Here is an 18,407-nt window from a genome sequence, read left to right on the forward strand (position 1 = left end):
CAGCTTCAGCATCAGTCCTTCCAGTGAATATTTAGGATTGACTGGTTTGATCTCCTTGCAGTCCAAGGGGCTCTCAAGAGTTTTCTCCAACACCACAGTTCAAAAGCATCAGTTCTTCAGCACTTAGCTTTCTTTACGGTCCAGCTCTCACATCTGTACATGACTACTGGAAAAACCATAGCTTTCACTATATGGACCTTTGTCAGTGAAGTGATATCTCTGCTTTTTAATATGCTGCCTAGGTTTGTCATAGCTTTTCTTCTAAGGAGTGAGCATCTTTTAGTTCTTCTAAATCCTCAGGAGTTGTTTCATAGTAATCAAAGCTCCACCTTTCACCCCCTTCCCTGTTTTTTCCCTCCCCTCCATTGACCTAAATATTGAGACCTTTTTTAGTTTCACTATACATACTACTCACAAGGACTGGGCTTGCAACACCTCTTTGATTAGAGGTGAGTTTGGGGTTCACGAAGAGTCTGTTTGGTTCAGCACATTCAATTTTGGTGAACCTATCGAGACTCAGGTTGCATTTCTCATGAAGAGCCATTAAAAGCCTGCCTAATCTTTTTGAATTTCCTCTGAGAGGAGAAAATGAAGTTGCATGTGTAACATATTTAGCATAGTACTTGGTACAAGGACTCATTCTGTTTGTTTCCTTTACCTTATACAAATATTCCCTGGAAAATTTCTCATTTAACTTTGTGAGAAATATGTGTAGAAAACATGGAGATCCTCAGAGAAAAGCGCTGTGTGAATTAAGTAAAGGTGTTATGTGGTTATTACTATTAATTACCAACAATACAAAGCTGTTTTAATTGTTAACAATAATTTGACATTTTCCCCCCAGTGAAGTCACAAATTTAAGCCACAGTCTCCTACCACTTATGTCAAATTCTATTAATTATCTGTGCTATATCTATTCCCATGTTCCTTTATTTTGGTTTTGTTTATTTGTTTGCTTCTTTTGGTGGTAAAATATACATAACCCAGCATTTAACATCTCAACCACTTGTAAGTGTACAGTTCAGTGGTATTAAATAAATTCATATTGTGTGCAGCTATCACCACCATCCATCCCCATAGGTCTTTTCATCTTGTAAAACTGAAACTCAGGACTTCCCTGGTGACCAGTGGTTAAGACTCCAAGCTCCCAATGCAGGAGACATAGGTTTGATCCCTGGTTGGGGAACTAGGTCCCATATGCTGTAACTAAGACCCAGTGCAGCCGAAAAAAAATTATTTAAAAAAACCCCCAAAACTGAAACTCTATACTCATTAAACAATAACTGTCCATTCTCCCCTACCTCCAGCCCCTGGCAGCCACCATTACACTCTCTTTATGATTTTGACTACTTTACGTACTTCATGTAAGTGGAAGGATATAGTATTTGTCTTTTTGTAATTGGCTCATTTCAGTAAGCATGATGTCCTCATCCATCAGTGCTGTTCATCCAACTTGTGGTGCGTTGCAGAATTTCCTCACTTTTCAAAGTTGAATAATAATCCTTTATATGTACATAACACGGCTTGCTTGTCCATTCATGTTTCAGTGGACACTTGGTTGTTTCCACGTTTTAGCTGTTGTGAAAAATGCTGTGAACATGGGTGTATAAGTATCTCTTTGAAACCTTGACTTTCAATCCTTTAGGTATACACCCAGAAGTAGAGTTGTTGGATCATAAGGTGGTTCTATTGAAATTTTTTCAGAAACCACCATAGTCTTTTCCACAGTGGCTGTACCAGTTTATGTTCTCATCAACAGGGCACAAGGGTTCTGACTTCTCCACATCCTTGCCAGCACTTGATGCTGCTGTTCTGTGCTGTCAGTCAATCGTGTCTGACTCTGTGACCCCACGGACTGTAGCCTGCCAGGCTCCTATGTCCATGAAATTTTCCAAGCAAGAATACTGGAGTGGGTTGCCATTTTCTACTCCAGGGGCTCTTCCCGACCCAGGGATCGAACTTGTATCTCTTGCATTTCCTGCATTAGCAAGCAGATTCTTTACCACTATGCCACCTGGGAAGTCGCCAGCGCTTGATGCTTTCTAGGTTTCATTTGTTTTGTTTTTGATAGTAGCCATCCTTACAGTTTTGATTTGGATTGCCCTAATGATTAGTGAATTGAGCATTTTTTCATGTGCTTGTTGCCCATTCATATATCTTCTTGGGAGTAATGTCTATTCAGATCCTTTACCCACTTTTGAATTGGGTTGTTTTTGTTGAGTTTTAAGAGTTCTCTGTATTTCTGTATATTAATCTTTCATCAGATGCATGATCTAAGAATATTTTCTCCCATTCTGTGAGTTGCCTTTTTACTCTATTGATAGTGTCTTCTGATGCACAATATTTTAAAATTTTCATAAAATCCAATTTGTCTGTTATTTATTTGCCTATGCTTTTGGTATTATAGCCAAGAAATTAAGGCCAAATCCAATGCTGTAAAGTTTTTGTCCTGTGTTTTCATCAAAGATTTTTTTTTTATTGATTTAGTTCTTACTTGTAGGTTCTTGATTCATCTTTAATTTATTTTTGTATGTGATGTTAGATAAGTCCAACTTTGTTCTTTTGCATTTGGATATCCAGTTTTCCCAGCACCATTTATTGAAACAGTGAATAGTCTTGACACTCTTGTCAAAAATAATTTAACTGTATACGTGAGGGTTTATTTCTGAGCTCTCTATTCCATTTCATTGGTCTAAATGTCTGTCTCTATGCCATTACCACACTGTTTTGACTATGGTAGTTTTGTTGTAAAATTTGAAATTAGGAAGTGTAAGTCCCTCCAGTTTTGTTCTTTTTCAAGATTCTTTGGCTATTCGGCATGTCTTGAGAGTTTATATACATTTTAGGATGATTTTTATATTTCTGCAAAAAAATGTCATTGGAATTTTGATAAGAATTTCATTGAATCTGTAGATTACTTTGGGTAGTATTGACAGTTTAATAATATTAAGTCTTCCAATCCATGAATATAGGATATGTTTTCATTTATTTATACCTTTTTAATTTCTTTCAGCAATGTTTTGTAGTTCCCATTGTGCAAGTCTTCTTCACCTCCTTAATTAATTCCTATTTTATTCTTTTTGATATTATCATAAGTGGAATTGTTTCTGTAATTTCTTTTTCAGATTGTTTGTTTATGGAAGTGCAACAGATTTAAAGTAATTATTGATAAAGGAAGGACTTCTGCCATTTTGTTATTTGTTTTCCATATAACTTACAGATTTTGTCCCTCATATTTTGTATTACTATCTTCTTTTGTGTTGAGTTGAATTTTTTTTTGTAGTTTAAATGTTTAAAAATGTTTAAATTCCCTTCTCGTTTCTTTTTGGGTGTATTCTATAGCTATTTTCTCTCTGGTTACCATGGGGATTACATTTAACATACTAAAGTTATAACGTTTGAATATAAATTTGAATTTATAGCAACCTAGTTTCAATAACATACAAAAACTCTGCTCCTTTGTAGCTCCTTCCCAACCCCTTTCAGTTATTGATGTCACAGACTTACACCTTTAAGCCCCATGTGCCTTAAACATAAACTAACAATTCTTTCAAATGTACTAGTCTCTTAAATTATAGAGAAGACAAGATTTGAAGTTACAAAGCAAAGTGACAGTAATACTAGCTTTTACACTAATAATTTTTTTCTTTAAATCTTATTAGTCTCTTAGATCATGTAGGAAACCAAAAGTGCAATTAAAAACCATTTTTACAATAATACTAGCTTTTATATGTGCCCATGTGTCTATGTATTTCTCCATATGACTTTGAGTTACCGTCTGGTGCCCTTGCATTTCACCTTGCAGGACTCCCTTCAACATTTGCTTTAAGACAGTCCTAGTCATCATGAACTCCCTTAGTTTATGTTTATCCAGGAATATCTTAATTTCTCCTCACTTTTGAAGGATAGTTTTGCCAGATATAGGAATCCTGGCTGACAGGTCTTTTCCTGTTAGTACTTTGGGTAAATCAGCCCACTGTTTTCTGGCCTCCCAATTTCTGATGAGAAATGTGTTGATAATCTTATGGAAGATCCCTTGTGTATAATGATTTCCTTATGTCTTACTGCCTTCAGGATTCTCTGTCTTTTGAAAGTTGTATTATAATATGTAGGTCTTGTTGACTTCATTTTACTTGGAGTTTCTTGTGCTTCTTGGATGGTTATATTCATGACTTTAATTAATGTGGGAATTCCAGACATTATTTCATCAAATATTCTCTCTTCTTCTGGGACTCCCACAGTGCACATGTTGGTCCACTTGATGGTGTTCCACAGGTCCCTTAGGTTCTCTTCACTTTTCCTCAATATTTTTTTCTTTCTGTTCTCAGATTTGATTATTTTCATTGTCCTATCTTCAAGTTTGCTGATTCTTCTGTGCAAATCTGCCTTTGAATCTTTCTAGTGAATTTTTCATTTGAGTTATAGTACTTTTCAGCTCTAGACATTCTTTTTGGTTTCCCTTTTAGGTTTTCTTTCTCTTTATTGAAATTTCCATTTTGTTCACACATCATTTTCTTGACTTTCTCCACATCTTCCTTTACTTCTTTGAGCGGTTTTGGACAGTACGTTAAAGTCTTTGTCTAGTATATCTCCATTAGATCTTTTTTGAGGACAGTTTCTGTTGATTTCTTTTTTCCTTTTAATAGATCGTGTTTTCCTGTTTCATTGCATGCCTTGTGGGGTTTTTTTGGTGAACACAGGACATTTGAATCTAATAATGTTGTAACTCTGAAAATCAAGGTTTCAGACCCTCTTCCTCAAGGTTTGCTGTTTTCATGTATTGTTTTTGTTGATCATTTTTGTTTTTTAGAATGTGGTAGCCTGTCTGTGTGCCAAGATCAGCCTGAGGTGTAAATTTAAGGTTTTCTCAGGTCTTTTCTGAGCCTTTCTTTAGGTGTACATGGTTATGTTCTTATTTTCCCTATATATTACATTTTTTCAGTGTCCTAGTCTTTAATGTCTATGTGTGGTGGGTAGGTGGTGGCCCTTTAAAACCCCTTGGAAAGTCATTTCAGGTGGAAGGGGAGGGGCTTGCAATAATATGGAGGAGGGCAAGTGCAGCAACAATGATTTCCACTTCTCTGTCTGTACTAACAACATCAGAAGCAACAATGAGAGCCCAGACCCCCTAATATTTAGAGGACAGGATCCTTTTTGCTCCCCTAACTCTTACAAGCTGCTTGCAAGCTACTCAGGAGCATGTGCATACCCGGGGGTAGGAGGGTGGCCAGCTGCTTCTATGCTAAGAGCTGAAATTGACTGAAAGTAACCAAAACTTACTATGGTTTACCATAAGTTACCATAAGTTTACCATACAGTAACTCTTCCCCTGGAAGTTGGAAGCCTTCAACAGACGCCAGAATTTCAAAAGATTGTGCCAGTGCAATTGTTTTCTAGGTGGAGAGACAGATTCCTAGTGCTTCCTACTCTACCATCTTCCCAGAATCCTCTCCTCTTCATACTGTCTTTAAGAGAGCTCTGATTTTATTTGGGGTGGCTCTGTGCTAAGCTAAAATACATGATGTTCTGACACCCTTCTAGATGAAGTGGCTACATTCTGCTCTGTTCTTGTCTGTGAGATGTGGGTAGAGGTCCCTGGGGAGAATATGCCTTAAATAAAAAGACAAAGCCTCATGAAGACAAGACTTTTGAATTTATTCTTACATAGAATGTAGATGAAATAGCTGGTGGATAGCAACTCTCTTATGACCATGAGCTACCATGAGGATAGTGAACAGTTCCATTTGAACCATCTTTCTAGTCCTGAGCTGCGAACCCCAGACTTACTAACTTCATGAGAAAAAAATAAACTCTTAGTCATTTCAGCCACTGTTAGTATTTCTTTACTTATGTGTTGGTGATAGGTCGCTTCAGTCGTGTCTGACTCTTTACAACCCTGTGGCTGTAGCCTGCCAGGCTCCTCTGTCCATGGGATTCTCCAGGCAAGAATATTGGAGTGGGTTGCCATGCCCTTCTCCAAGGGATCTTCCTGACCCAGGGATCAAACCTGGGTGTCCTGCATTACAGGCAGATTCTTTACCATCTGAGCCACTACTTATAGCCAAGTAAATCCTAAATATACTACTCAAGCCCATAATCCATCAAACAGAATAGAAGCATAGACCAGTGGAAATATTTATGACTGGGATGAGCACCAGTATTTTTCAGAGCAATTCAAGAGATTGAGATTTGGGATCTAAGGTTCAGTTGCATATACACATAATGGATATTAAAAAAAGATGGATACATCTACTGTTAATGAGACTTAAAGCTTTCTAAATTTTTGTGTACATTCCTCATTTCTTAGGGTTCACTTGCCACACATTACTGGCATTTTTTAAGTGAGAAAAGAAAGTATTGTAGCCCACGTACAGCAATGAAAGTAGGAAGGGACATGTTGGTTTCTCCCATTACTTATGTTTTAAAGCCATTGAAGAAAGTAGCTGATCTTTTCTAGTCTTTATTATGCTTTGTTATGTATACATCTTTCCATCAGAGTATGAAGTGACAAGGAGGAGAAAATTATGAATAATTAACCAGCCAGAGATCTTACTTTCTCCTAGTTCTTTTCTTAAGCTTAGCCTAGGGCCGGACACAGTGGACATTCAGTAAATGTTTGTTAGACAAAGAAGAAAAAGGTGGAGTTGGTTGTATTATTGAATTGCAGGGACAGAGGTACATTTTGAATGCCAGTCAGATGATGAGATTTATTCAATAAAAATGTTTCTTTCCTGTACTCCAGTCTGACCTAATGCCTTAAGTAAGTGGAGCTCCATCTAATCTCCAGTGTGTATCCCAAACCTGTACATGAAATTCATCACGGCTGACAGCAGTGAATGAGGCCTGATGGTGAGGAGCAAGGGAGCTCTCCTTCCAACACCAGGGACCACTGGTGCAGTATTGAATTTAACGAGCATTATCTAATTAAGTAATTATTAATAACAAAACAGCTATAATACCTTACTTTATCATTTTTTAGAGGCTGTGCCAACATCTTTACATGCATAATCTCATTTAACCCACATGATAACACCATGCCTCAGGTTCTAATTCTGTCCCATTTTTACAGTTGAGAAAATTGAGGCTTAAGCAAGTTGTTTATGGTCAGATTGCCAGTACACAGTCAAGCTGGAACTTGAAACCTTGTCTGTCTCAGGACGATTTGACTCCAGAGTTAGTGTTCTTAGGCATGTCAAAAAATCTTAACTATAGTTTGTTTAATTACATGTTAAATAATCTCAAAATACTCTGTGTTTTGTACTTTGGTTTCTCTGCAAAGAACCAAAAGGTAATGGTATAAAAGTGATCTAACTCATAGTGAAGACTTTTTTTACTGTTAATGTGAAAAAGATGGTTTCTGAGGAAAGGTGCTTTACATGATCTTTTTTTATTTACTTTGAGTGGGAGGGTGGGTCGGAGGTGGATGAATATGCTTTGCTGGCGTTACAGCAATGCATGGTGGGGGCAGAAGAGCGTGAATGTACATTACGCAGAGCGCAGCTTCACATCCGATAGGTGTATCACTGAGCTGCATGACTGTGGCAGCCTGATGAATCATGGCGTTTTAAGCTCTGTGTGTCTCATCAACGTATGTGGGTTGAAATTGCACAGAAGCCTAGTAGTCCACAAGAAATAAATAAAAGCAAAAATACACCATTGGAATAACTGCAGCATTTCATATAGCAACTGAATATTTGTGAGATCTGTACATTTTGAGCTTTTTGTTTTTAGAGGTAATGATTTTATTAGCTTAGATCATTTTAGCATTTTCTGTTTACTTAAGTGTTTAAGATTCAGTCATAAATATCTGACTCTGAACTAAAGCTGTTTATAGACACTTAGCCAGTGTGTGGGCATTTTGAAAAGAAAAAGATACATTTTTAAAAGATATGTTAACAATTTGCTGCTTTAGAAATAGGTAGGTAGATAGATAAATAGATTACCATACTTAAAATTTCGATATGAATCTGTTTGCAGAAATGTGCTTTAGCAAAGAGTCTTCATTAGATAGTTAAGTGAAGTGATATTTGCAGTAACATAAATTTGAAAAAAATCCTGCATCTGGAATCTACGCTTTGCTGCTTGGTCATTGTGGCATTCTGAGAATGTTTTCTTTGAACCTCAATTCCTCAAGTGTAAAGTGGGGTGGTAGCAGCTCGGGCTACTTGGAGCTTTGAGGTATAGGGAGCAACAAAGATGGTGATGTCAATGCACTTTATAATGTGTAAAAATAAGTAATTATACAGATTTAAAGGTGTGGTGTTGTTATCACATACTGCACAGCCAGCAGATGGACCAGTCTAACACCATCCTTCATCCATGAAAGTGACAATGTCAATTTCCGTCTCTCAGACAACACAGATTTATTGAACTCTTACACTGTATGAGGACTTCCTTCACATCAGCGGAATTTATGTTTAGATTTACAACAGCTATGGTTTATACAGTATTATTTATACAGGCATTCTGTATACATGCATTTCATAGATGTTGGAACTTTCTCTTTAAGCACTCAAATTTGTTTAATGTAAACTTGTTCAATAAAAATATTTCCTTGTATCATTTCCCTATATTGTTGGTTATTATTACATTGTCCCCCCAGAAAGCATTGAACATAATGCTGCCTTTTCTTCATGATTCAGGATCATTTAGATTGCTGAGGTATTCCGTTGGAATACAGAGCCCTTTAAGGCAGAGCTAGTTAGGGGCATGGTGCTATTTGTCTCTATTTTAAATGATCCTATGCACTAAATTTTTTGAGCTCTTGTGTCAACATTTTTTAATCCCCCAACACTGGTTTCTAATTGTTAGCTGCCTTTTTCTTTTCCTTTTTTTTTGGGGGGGGGGGCGTTACCATCAGTGTGCTTCTTTTTAAATCCATTCTCCCCACTAATTTCCGTTTATGGTCTATTGTTTAGGGGAAAAAACAAATAAAATCATCTTTAAACTTAAATAGATACTCAGGGAGGGCATAATAACACATGAGGTTGATGCATGAGCTTTACGATTTCTTCTTTTTTTTTCTCAAGGACTTCTTTTTGCTTGCTTTGTTGGTTCTGAGTAACTGGAGTCTCTGAATGAATCATTTTGCGCAACACCACCATTTATAGTCTGTATCAGTTTCCTCTTATAGTCACCAGTGATACTTATCTAGCTTATTACCAATTATAAAATTCTTCAGCATTCCTTGATCCTCACATGCTCATGAGAGATAGGCAGGTTGTATATATTTTTTAAAAATATTTTAAGATGATGAAATGAGAAAACTAAGACATAGTTGGAGGTTATTTGGCAGGTTATTTTATCCAGGGGTTGTAGCAGAATGCGTTCTAGGGAGGCTTATTCACCCAGACATGCATGTAGCCTTTACCTGGATGTTCTTATTCAGTTGTGTCCGACTCTTTATGACCCCACAGACTGAAGCATGCTAGGCTTCCCTGTCCTTCACCATCTCCCAGAGTTTGCTCACACTCATGTCCATCGAGACAGTAATGCCATCCAACCATCTGATCCTCTGTCGTCCCTTCTCTTCCTGCCTTCAATCTTTCCCAGCATCAGGGTTTTTTCCCAGCTGGCTATCCCATTTCACTAGGTCTGGGCAGGACTCGGGTTACATTTGGAAAAACATCCCAAATAATTCTAATGCATAAAGCTTTTCCTAACTCTTTCCCCCATTTTCTACACACTTCCGCCATCTCTGCTCTCATTCAGAACCACTAGGTTGAGTTTCTGTGACCAGTACGTGATTTATTAATATGTTTACACCTGCATGTTAACAAATAATGTCTTACACTTATGATTTTTAATGGTCCTGTAGTCAATTGAGGGCTTCCCTGGTGGCTCAGACGGTAAAGATTCTGCCTGCAATGCAGGATACCCAGGTGATGTGGTGATCAGAACAGTGCCCTCCCTCCCCACCCATGTTACTTTACATAGGAAAAGAGAGTCTGTGAATGTTTCTAAATTAAGGATCTTGAAATTCTTATTGTCCAGATTATCCTGGGTTATTTATCTGTGCTCCATGTAATCATAAGGGTCCTTATCAGGGGGAGGCAAGAAGATCAGAGGCAGAAGAAGATGGGACGACAGAAGCAGAGGTTGGAATGGGACATTTGGAAGATGGAAGAAGGGGACACAAACCAAGGGGTGCAGGTGGCCTCTAGAAGCTGGAAAAGTCAAGGAAACAGATTCTCCAGTGAAGCCTCCAGAAGGAACACAGGGCTGTCAGCACTGCAGTTTTAGACTTCTGAACCTCCAGAACTGTAAGAGAATAAATTTGAGTCATTTTAAGGCACTGAGTTTATGGTAATTTGTTACAGCAGCAATAGGAAACCACTATAGCTGGCAAGTCTAAAATACAGACTCCTAGACGCTCCCACAGAGATACTGTTGTAGCAGAGCTGGGCAGGGTCCGAGTTGTGGGGTTGAACCATTCCCCCGGTGATTCAGTGGTCTGTGTCCTTGGACCTCACCTGTGGTTACCAACATACTCATAAGGCCATCTACTGTCTCCTTTGGAGGTCTGGAGGTGGGTAGTCCTAGCGTCAGTTGTTCTCATCAGCTCATCGGCTCAGTGAACACCTTCAAGGACCCAGGCTCCACCTGGACCTTTCCCCACCACCTTTGGTCCTTAGCCTTCTAACATTGTGCACACAGAATGGCTGCCATAGCTCCAGGGACCGCATCCTCCTACGGTCAGGAGGGAGACAAAGAGCTCTTCCTGCATGCCCGTATGTCTCCCATTTTTTAATCAGAGAAGAAAAATTCTTTCCCAAGGCTCCCAGCAGACTATCCCCTCTACCCAATGGGCCAGAACTGCACCACCCAGCATTACCTCCAGCAGCAAGCGAGGCCAGAAAGCAGGAAACCCCAGATCAGAGTGCACGCGTGCTCAGTCGCTTCAGTCGTGTCCATTGTATCCAACTCTTGGCGACTCTGTGGACTGTAGCCCTCCAGGCTCCTCTGTCCATGGGATTCTCCAGTAAAGAGTACTTGAATGGGATATGACGCCCTCCTCTAGGGGATCTTCCTGACCCAGGGATCAAAGCTGCATCTCTTGCATTGCACGCAAGTTCTTTACTGCTGAGCCATTAGGGAAGCCCCCTAGACCAGAGTACTGTCTCAAAACTCTCTCCTGTTCTCCTCCTCCTAGAAAACCTTTGTGTCCCTCAAAGGACACTTAACCTCTCATCCAGCTGGTGCCTCCCTCCTCCAGAGATGACCCCTTAGTGCCAGGTCTTTGTGCCTTTTAAAATCACCTCACATGCCATCAGTGGCACCGTTCACTTTGAAAGAAAAAAAGAAGCACATTTTCGTATTTAATCTTTATAACCCTGTGAGGTGGGTAATATTTTCCCTTTTTTACAGTGAAGAACCAGAGATGGAGAAACATGACCACAGTCCACAGTGGAAATCTCACTGGTAGCCGATCCACCTTAACTGTGAAGCTAAGGCTCTTAACATCACACCAGCTCCAACAGTGATTCTCTGCCGTGTGCCATTCCTAGTACATCTTTGAATATCAGGGTTTGGGCACAGTTGAAGAGATTACAAAGTCACAGCAACACTAAACAAATCAGTCATTACAACCCAGTCACCATCACTGGAGGGTTTTAAGAGAGGAGTGAGGCGACCGGACTTTTGTTTTAAAAGGATCCTTGACCACTGTCTTGAGGCTACATGGTTGGGGCCAAGAGTACTGCAGTATTCACATCCCGTCGGACTCAAGGTTAAAGCCAAAGTCATTGCATTGGCTTCTAAGGTCCTCTGCACCCTGCCCCCTCTTCCCTTTACCTCCTCTCCGCCCATGCTCCTCTCCCCTCCTCCTCCACTGTGCCCTGAGGTCCCTGAGCCCTTGGGCATACACCCCACTGCAGCCCCGGTCACTTTTTCTGTTCTTCCTGTCAGGAAAACTTGTGCTTGGCTTGAGTCTTCACCTTCAGATCTTCGCTCAAACGTCATTCTCTCAGTGAGGCTTTTCTAAACCACATCTTCAAAATTGCCCCCACCCCACACAGACACACCCAAGCACACATTCCCCATCCTCCTTCACTGCTTTATTTTCCCCTAGAATACCTAATTTCTGTTATGCTGTATAATTGACTCTTCTTCTTTTCTCTTTCCCCTCACTGGAATGTAAGAGCCATGAGAACAGGGATTTGGGTGTGTTTTGTTTGCTGCCACATTCTCAACTCCTAGAACCTAGGACACAGTGGACATACAATAAATATGTATTGAATGAATGTATTCTTTATGCATAGCTCTGATTGGTTCTATGGGGGTAAATTCCTAGAAATGAGATGACCACAATACAGGATATAGATCTTTTAGGAGATTCTTGATACACATGTCCAAACTCTGCCTTCCCAAGTTTGAATTCACTGAGAGTTTCATCAGTGGCTGTGACAGCCTGTCCGCGGTGCCTTCACTTTGTTAGCAGTTTTATCTAACTTGCCAGCTTGGTGTATGGCAATTATATTTCTAATTTGTATTGCTTTGATTAGATGCATTTGTACTCATTTTTTTTCCTGCATTTCTTCCTTTTGTTGATCATCAGCTTGTGTCCTTTACCAGTTTGTCTAATTTAGTTTCATTGTTTCTTAATGTACTGTAGTATTGGTGTAACAGAGCCATAGAATTAGGTTAGGTTAGGTTACTAAGTCTTTGTTACCTGCTTTGCACATATTTTTCCAGGTTTGTCATTTTTCTTTTAATTTTGCTTACGGTGTTTCTTGATGTATAGTTTTTTAGTGTAATTTGTTTTAATTTTATAGTTTTTTTTTTGCTTTATGTTTGGAAAACATATCTTGTCTACCTCTAAGATCACTTATTCATCTGTAATTTTTTTAGTTCTCTTACATTTTTAAAAATTATTTTATTATTTAGTTAATCTCTTGTGTTTTTTCATATTGTATGAGGTGAAACTCTTAACATCCATTATTAACCTTAAATCGTTAACTGTTGCACTGTTATAACAACACCATCTTTAGAATATACTAAATCTATATACTAAGGTCTGTTTCAAGTATTTCAGTGCAGTTTCATTTATATTTTTCTTTTGACAGAACCCAACTCTATTAGTAGCTTTTTAATACATTCTTTAAATTTTATTTTATTTTTTTCATTTGTTGATTATTATTAATAAATTTTATGCTCATTCTGTCAAGTTCTAGAATAGATGAGGAATTAACATCCTAAAATAAAAATCAGATTGTGCCTCTTTCCCATGGAAAGATCCCATGGGAATCTTTTAATGATTCCCCCTACCTTCAGGATATAAAGGACAGACCCTTCAATATGACATCCAAGACCTTCCTAGATGTGCCCAGTCAAACTCTCTGGTCTGGTTTATTGCTACTCCCTGCTTGTGATTTACACTTCAGATCCTCACCCATGTTCTCTGCTGTTTCTCACCTTCCCATTTCTGCTGCTCCATCTGCCTTTAATGACCTGAACTAACCACCATTTACCCTAAAATCCATCACCGCCTCCCTGTTTTCACACTGGTCAGGCTCTGTGGCCACTCGTGTGTGTCCATCATCACCCTACACATGTCTGTATCAGCATGCAACCCACTGTGTCACAATGATGAGTTAGTATACCCTGTGAACTCAGTGGGAGCATCTCTTGTTCATTTTGCATTTCTTGTACCTGGCATGCTACCTGTCATGCCGTAGGTGGTGTAGATGGATTAGAGGAGAATATCTAGGATTGGAAGTCACGAAATAGATTGCTGCAGTAATGAAAGTGAAAGATAATATGGCCTTGACCAGGGCAGTAGTGGGGAAATGGAGAGGAGGGGACATATTTGAAAAACATTTAAGAGAGAAAATTGATAGGATTTTATGTCTGGTTAAATGTGGGAGAGAAAAGGAACTTAGAATCTTAGATTTCCAACTTAAGACCCCAGGGGTACGTTATTGGTGGTTGTTGTTTAATCACTAAGTTGTGTCCAACTCTTTTGCGACCCCATGGACTGTAGCTCTCCAGTCTCTGTCCATGAGACTTCCCAGGGAAGAATACTGGAGCGGGTTGCCATTTCCTTCTCCAGGGGATCTTTCCAACCCAAGGATCGAACGTGGGTCTCCTGCATTGTCAGGATTCTTTACCTCTGAGCCACCAGGAGCCACCAACATTCCTGCAGCATTGAAGCAGGGGAGGACTATTTCTTGTTTTAAAAGTGAAGAGGGAGAACACCAAGTCTGTAATTTACTTACTGCAGGAAGGAGCCAGTAGAGAGGGCCAGGCTGAGTGTGTAGGAGAGGAAGAAACGCTAGTCTGCGGTCATATTTAAGCTGTTTTATTCAGCCCAATTTTCTTGTCTGGAGTACCTGTGCTGTGCTACAGTTGAATGCCACCAATCTGTTCCAGTAGCAGTCACCGAGACTTAAAAACCATTCTTTAGATGTTTTTCTGTTTAGTTGGCTTGGGATCTAGGTTTTTCTCCCTCTTTTTCACTACAGACTCAAGATGTGAGCCTTTGAATACAATATATGTCTTCTAGATGCATTGATTTGCTGAAATGTCACTGGTAAAGTGTTGATAACCCATCCGTTTAGGTTTATGGGTTGATATGATAGTGTCTTTTGGGACGTATATATGTGCATTTATGTGGTATTGTATGTATTAGAAGGAAAAGTGAGTTTTACACCAAGAGTTGATTTTTTTTTTTTTCCCTCTTGAGAAGCTCCATTAAGGAAAAAAATGTTAAGTTTCAGAATAGAAACCGTTACGTTTTCTGATCTGCTAGCTCATAGTAAGAAGTTCAGTTGTAAGGTTAACTTCCTCAGAGAGAAGAAGGCAGGGACAGCAGCAAAAGGAAAAGGAAGGTTTAATTGCTCTGCAAAGGCCCAAACATGCTCTGAAAAGTAAAGATTTCAGGCTTAATGTGCACGGAACAAAAGGCCGTTGTGAGCTGTGTATAAGAGTTGGTGCGAGTTTGTATTCTGCCCCTTTTTTCTGTGGGAGTTATTTCCTGTTGTTGACTAGAGTTCTTTATTTAGAACCACCTAGCTTCAGAATGCCTGCTAGCGAGCAGAAAAGTGTGTATTTAAAACATAGGCTTATTTCAAGACAGTCTCTGAAAAAAAAGTTACACTACCCATGCACTGAGAGAGCACCACCTTCCCAGAGATCAAGAGGGTATGGGGGCTTTATTCCTATAACCCTGCATGGAAGGACACAAAGAAGGGAGAATCAGAATGCATTTAGGATAGCAGTAAATGGTCAACCGAACACCTAGTGGAAGATAGTTCACCAGGAAAGAATGTTTTCGTTGTTTTTTTAAAACAAAACAAGAGTTCACTTTTTAGGGCTAGATGCATGTTAAGGAAGTAACAGGAAGCCTTACATATTTTGTAAGGAAGCTTTTATCCTTTCTAGCATGGGTGGGCTGCTGTCCGTAGGATCGCATAGAGTCGGACACGACTGAAGCGACTTAGCATGCATGCATGCTTTGGAGAAGGAAATGGCAACCCACTCCAGTATTCTTGCCTGGAGAATCCCAGGGACAGAGGAGCCTGGTGGGCTGCCGTCTATGGAGTCACACAGAGTCGGACAGGACTGAAGCGACTTAGCAGAAGCAGCAGCAGCAGGAGCAGCAGCATGATAGAAGTTAGCCTGACGGGTGAGAAATACACCCCAAACACTGGCTTTAAACCAATTATTCTCTTATACTTGCCTTATCAGTTGGGCTTCCTATTAAAAACTTTCGGTTACACTAGCGTTGTCACTGAATTTTGCAGTCTGTTACTAAGAGAGAGAGAAGAAGGACAGTATGCATGTGCATGTGTGCTCAGTCGTGTCTGACTCTTTGCCATCCCATGGACTGTAGTCTGCCAGTCATATCAAATGCGTAAAAGGAGTTAGGTCATTACTGAAATAATGAAGATAAATGCATGAAATAGAAATATTACCATTGCTTTACTGATAGATATTAGAAGTTGTGGGGAAAAAAACCTTACAAAGTTCTACTTCATGGGAACCATAAGAAAGAAAGGGAAAAAAATGTATTTTTTAATGTCTTGAAATCTAAAACAATACGTTTAAATGGCTTACTACAACATATTTGTTTGCTTTTCATGTTTTTAACAAAGAAATTAAACTTTGTAGTATCTCTCCCTGATTCCAGTACTCCTTCATTTATGAAAATTAACCACTTTCCTGAATGTTTTTGGTCTCTAATGTTTTTATTCTATAATTACATTCATCTCTATTGGTAAACAATATATAGCATTGTTTTGCATGTTTTAAAGTATTTTATATAAATGATATTATACTGTATATACTTTACAACTGGCTTTATTTTACTCAACATTATGTTTTTGAGATTTAACCATGTTGATATTTGGTAATTTTAGTACTTCTTAACCACCGTAGCTTTCAAATGTATTGATTAATTCTCCTTTAGCTGTTAAAAGCAAAGCTACTATAAACATTCTTCTGTGTCTCCATGGGGGATGAAAACAAGAGTCTCTGTAGATTTAGCCCTTCTCATCCAGAATTCCTCCAGAAAATTAAGCCCCAGTACCCTAGGGCAGAGGAGGGCATGGCAGTCTATTCCAGTATTCTTGCCTGGAGAATCCTCATGGACAGAAGACCTGGTGGGGTGCAGTCCATGGGGTCGCAAAGAGTCAGACACGGCTGAGTGACTAAGCATGCATGCAACGCATCCTAAGGCATCTGTTGTATGTAATGAATTGTCTCCTGTTCTCTAAGTCTAGAATGGTTCACGTTTGGGGCTAGAGCTGGAGACTGATACCTGCTCCTAAGAGCAATCACACCAATCTCTTTGTAATTCTTGAGTTCAGTGGGGAGGTTTAAAATCAGCCCTGGTGGGGTATTTACACCAAAGAAATCAGCAAATGCTTCAAAAAGGGTTTCTTTCCTTCTTTCCCCATTCTCCACCCCCACCCCCACCCCCACCCCAGCCAGTTGTTAAACATTTACCAACCACTGGTTCTTACCTTTATACCACCCTTGGGAGAATTGAGGAAATAGTCACTTGAATTCTTTTTTGTAGGGCTTATTGTCTCATGGAACCCTCATGGAGAAAGACTGCAGGTATGTGGGCAGGGTGTGTGCATGTCCAGCTCCACTAGATAATGTCACATTGTCTCCAAACTGGTTAAGTGGAGAGCTGTGAACTAACCTTTTATAATTTGCATTTTTCCTATAACTGAGGAAATTGAGTATCTCTTCACGTTTGTTGGATATTTGAGTTTCTTCTTTTTACCCATTTTTCTGTTGGTTTTATATTTAAAAAAAAACTGACTCAGTTCTTTTTTACTTCTGAATATTAATCTTTTGTTGATTATATGAATTATATACCATCACTTGACAGCCTTTCACTTGTCTTTATCTTGTTTATATAGTATTTTGTTTAATGGATGTTTAATTTTTAATATAATCCAAGTTATTGGTCATTTTCTTTATAGTTTGTGCATTGGCTGTCTTATTTCTTTTCTTTTGTTTTTGACTGTGCCAGGTGGCATGTGGGATCTTAGTTCCCCAACCATGGACTGAACCCATGCCCCCTGCATTAGAATCATGAAGTCTTAACTACTAGACCGCCAGAGAAGGCCCTGGCCATTTTGTTTCTTAATAGTCAGTCTCAGCAGGAAACAGTATTCCACTCAAATGATTCAACTAAAGAGACTTGAATGAAGGGACTTTTGACAGAGATGTGACAAAACTTGAAGCATGGAAGACCAAGAACTTAGATCTTACTATCCTCAGGTCTACAGGGGAAAGGGGAGGAAATGGTGTTGCTAGAATCTGTGAGAGCGGGTGCCCTGGAGAAAGGGCCACCTGCAGAAGCTGTGGCTATGGAGGGATGGGTCCTGCTGTAACAGGAGCCCAAAGGAGGAAGGAGCAGGGAAGAAATAGCCCAACCTCTCTCCCCTCTGACCCACTGGTCTCTTTCTGGTGCCTTCCTGTTGAGGAATCCAGCTGGAAGCTGGTTGGCAAGGGAGCTTGGTCCCTAGGGGTCAACATTTCCAGGCACAGAGCAAAGAAGAGAATGAATCTTAAGAGACTGAGAATAATCACACATTCCTTATTCTGAGCCCATAAATATATTTTCCTATATTCTCTCCTAAATGTTTTTAAGTTTTGTTTCACATGTTTAGACATTAGTCCACCTGAAATATATTTTTTTTTTAATCTGAGATACTTAATTTTATTTTTCATGCAGGTAACCAGGTGACCTTTAGTCATTTATTGAATAGCCTGTTCTTTCCCACTGATCTGTTGCCTTACCTCCGTTATACTTGATGCTGACATATATGTGTGTGTCTGTTTCTGCACTCTCGATGCTGTTCTGCTGATCTATTTATTCCTTGCCAGCACCACTCTGTTTTAATTACTAGAACTTTATAATAAGCCTTGATATCTGTTAGGCCACATCC

At 39.3% G+C, this 18,407-nt stretch overlaps 1 protein-coding gene across 4 annotated transcripts in view; it reads left to right on the top strand.

Annotated features, from left to right (window-relative positions):
- Positions 1–18,407, top strand: part of SERTAD2 (SERTA domain containing 2) — a 109,177-nt gene that overhangs the window by 61,406 nt on the left and 29,364 nt on the right. The window contains exons 1-2 of one of the 4 annotated variants that reach the window (XM_081588321.1): positions 14,557–15,625; positions 17,021–17,061. The exons of 2 other annotated variants lie outside the window; for them this stretch is intronic. In XM_081588321.1, the coding sequence (XP_081444447.1) occupies positions 17,045–17,061 (17 nt within the window). In that variant the 5' untranslated portion in view covers positions 14,557–15,625; positions 17,021–17,044. Of the gene's footprint in view, positions 1–14,556; positions 15,626–17,020; positions 17,062–18,407 lie in introns of those variants that run through there. One more of the 4 variants, XM_081588320.1, reaches the window with a different exon arrangement.

The sequence above is a fragment of the Giraffa tippelskirchi genome, chromosome 4 (assembly GCF_054371585.1).
Source record: "Giraffa tippelskirchi isolate mGirTip1 chromosome 4, T2T-mGirTip1v1.2.pri, whole genome shotgun sequence".
NCBI classification, from domain to species: Eukaryota; Metazoa; Chordata; class Mammalia; order Artiodactyla; family Giraffidae; genus Giraffa; species Giraffa tippelskirchi.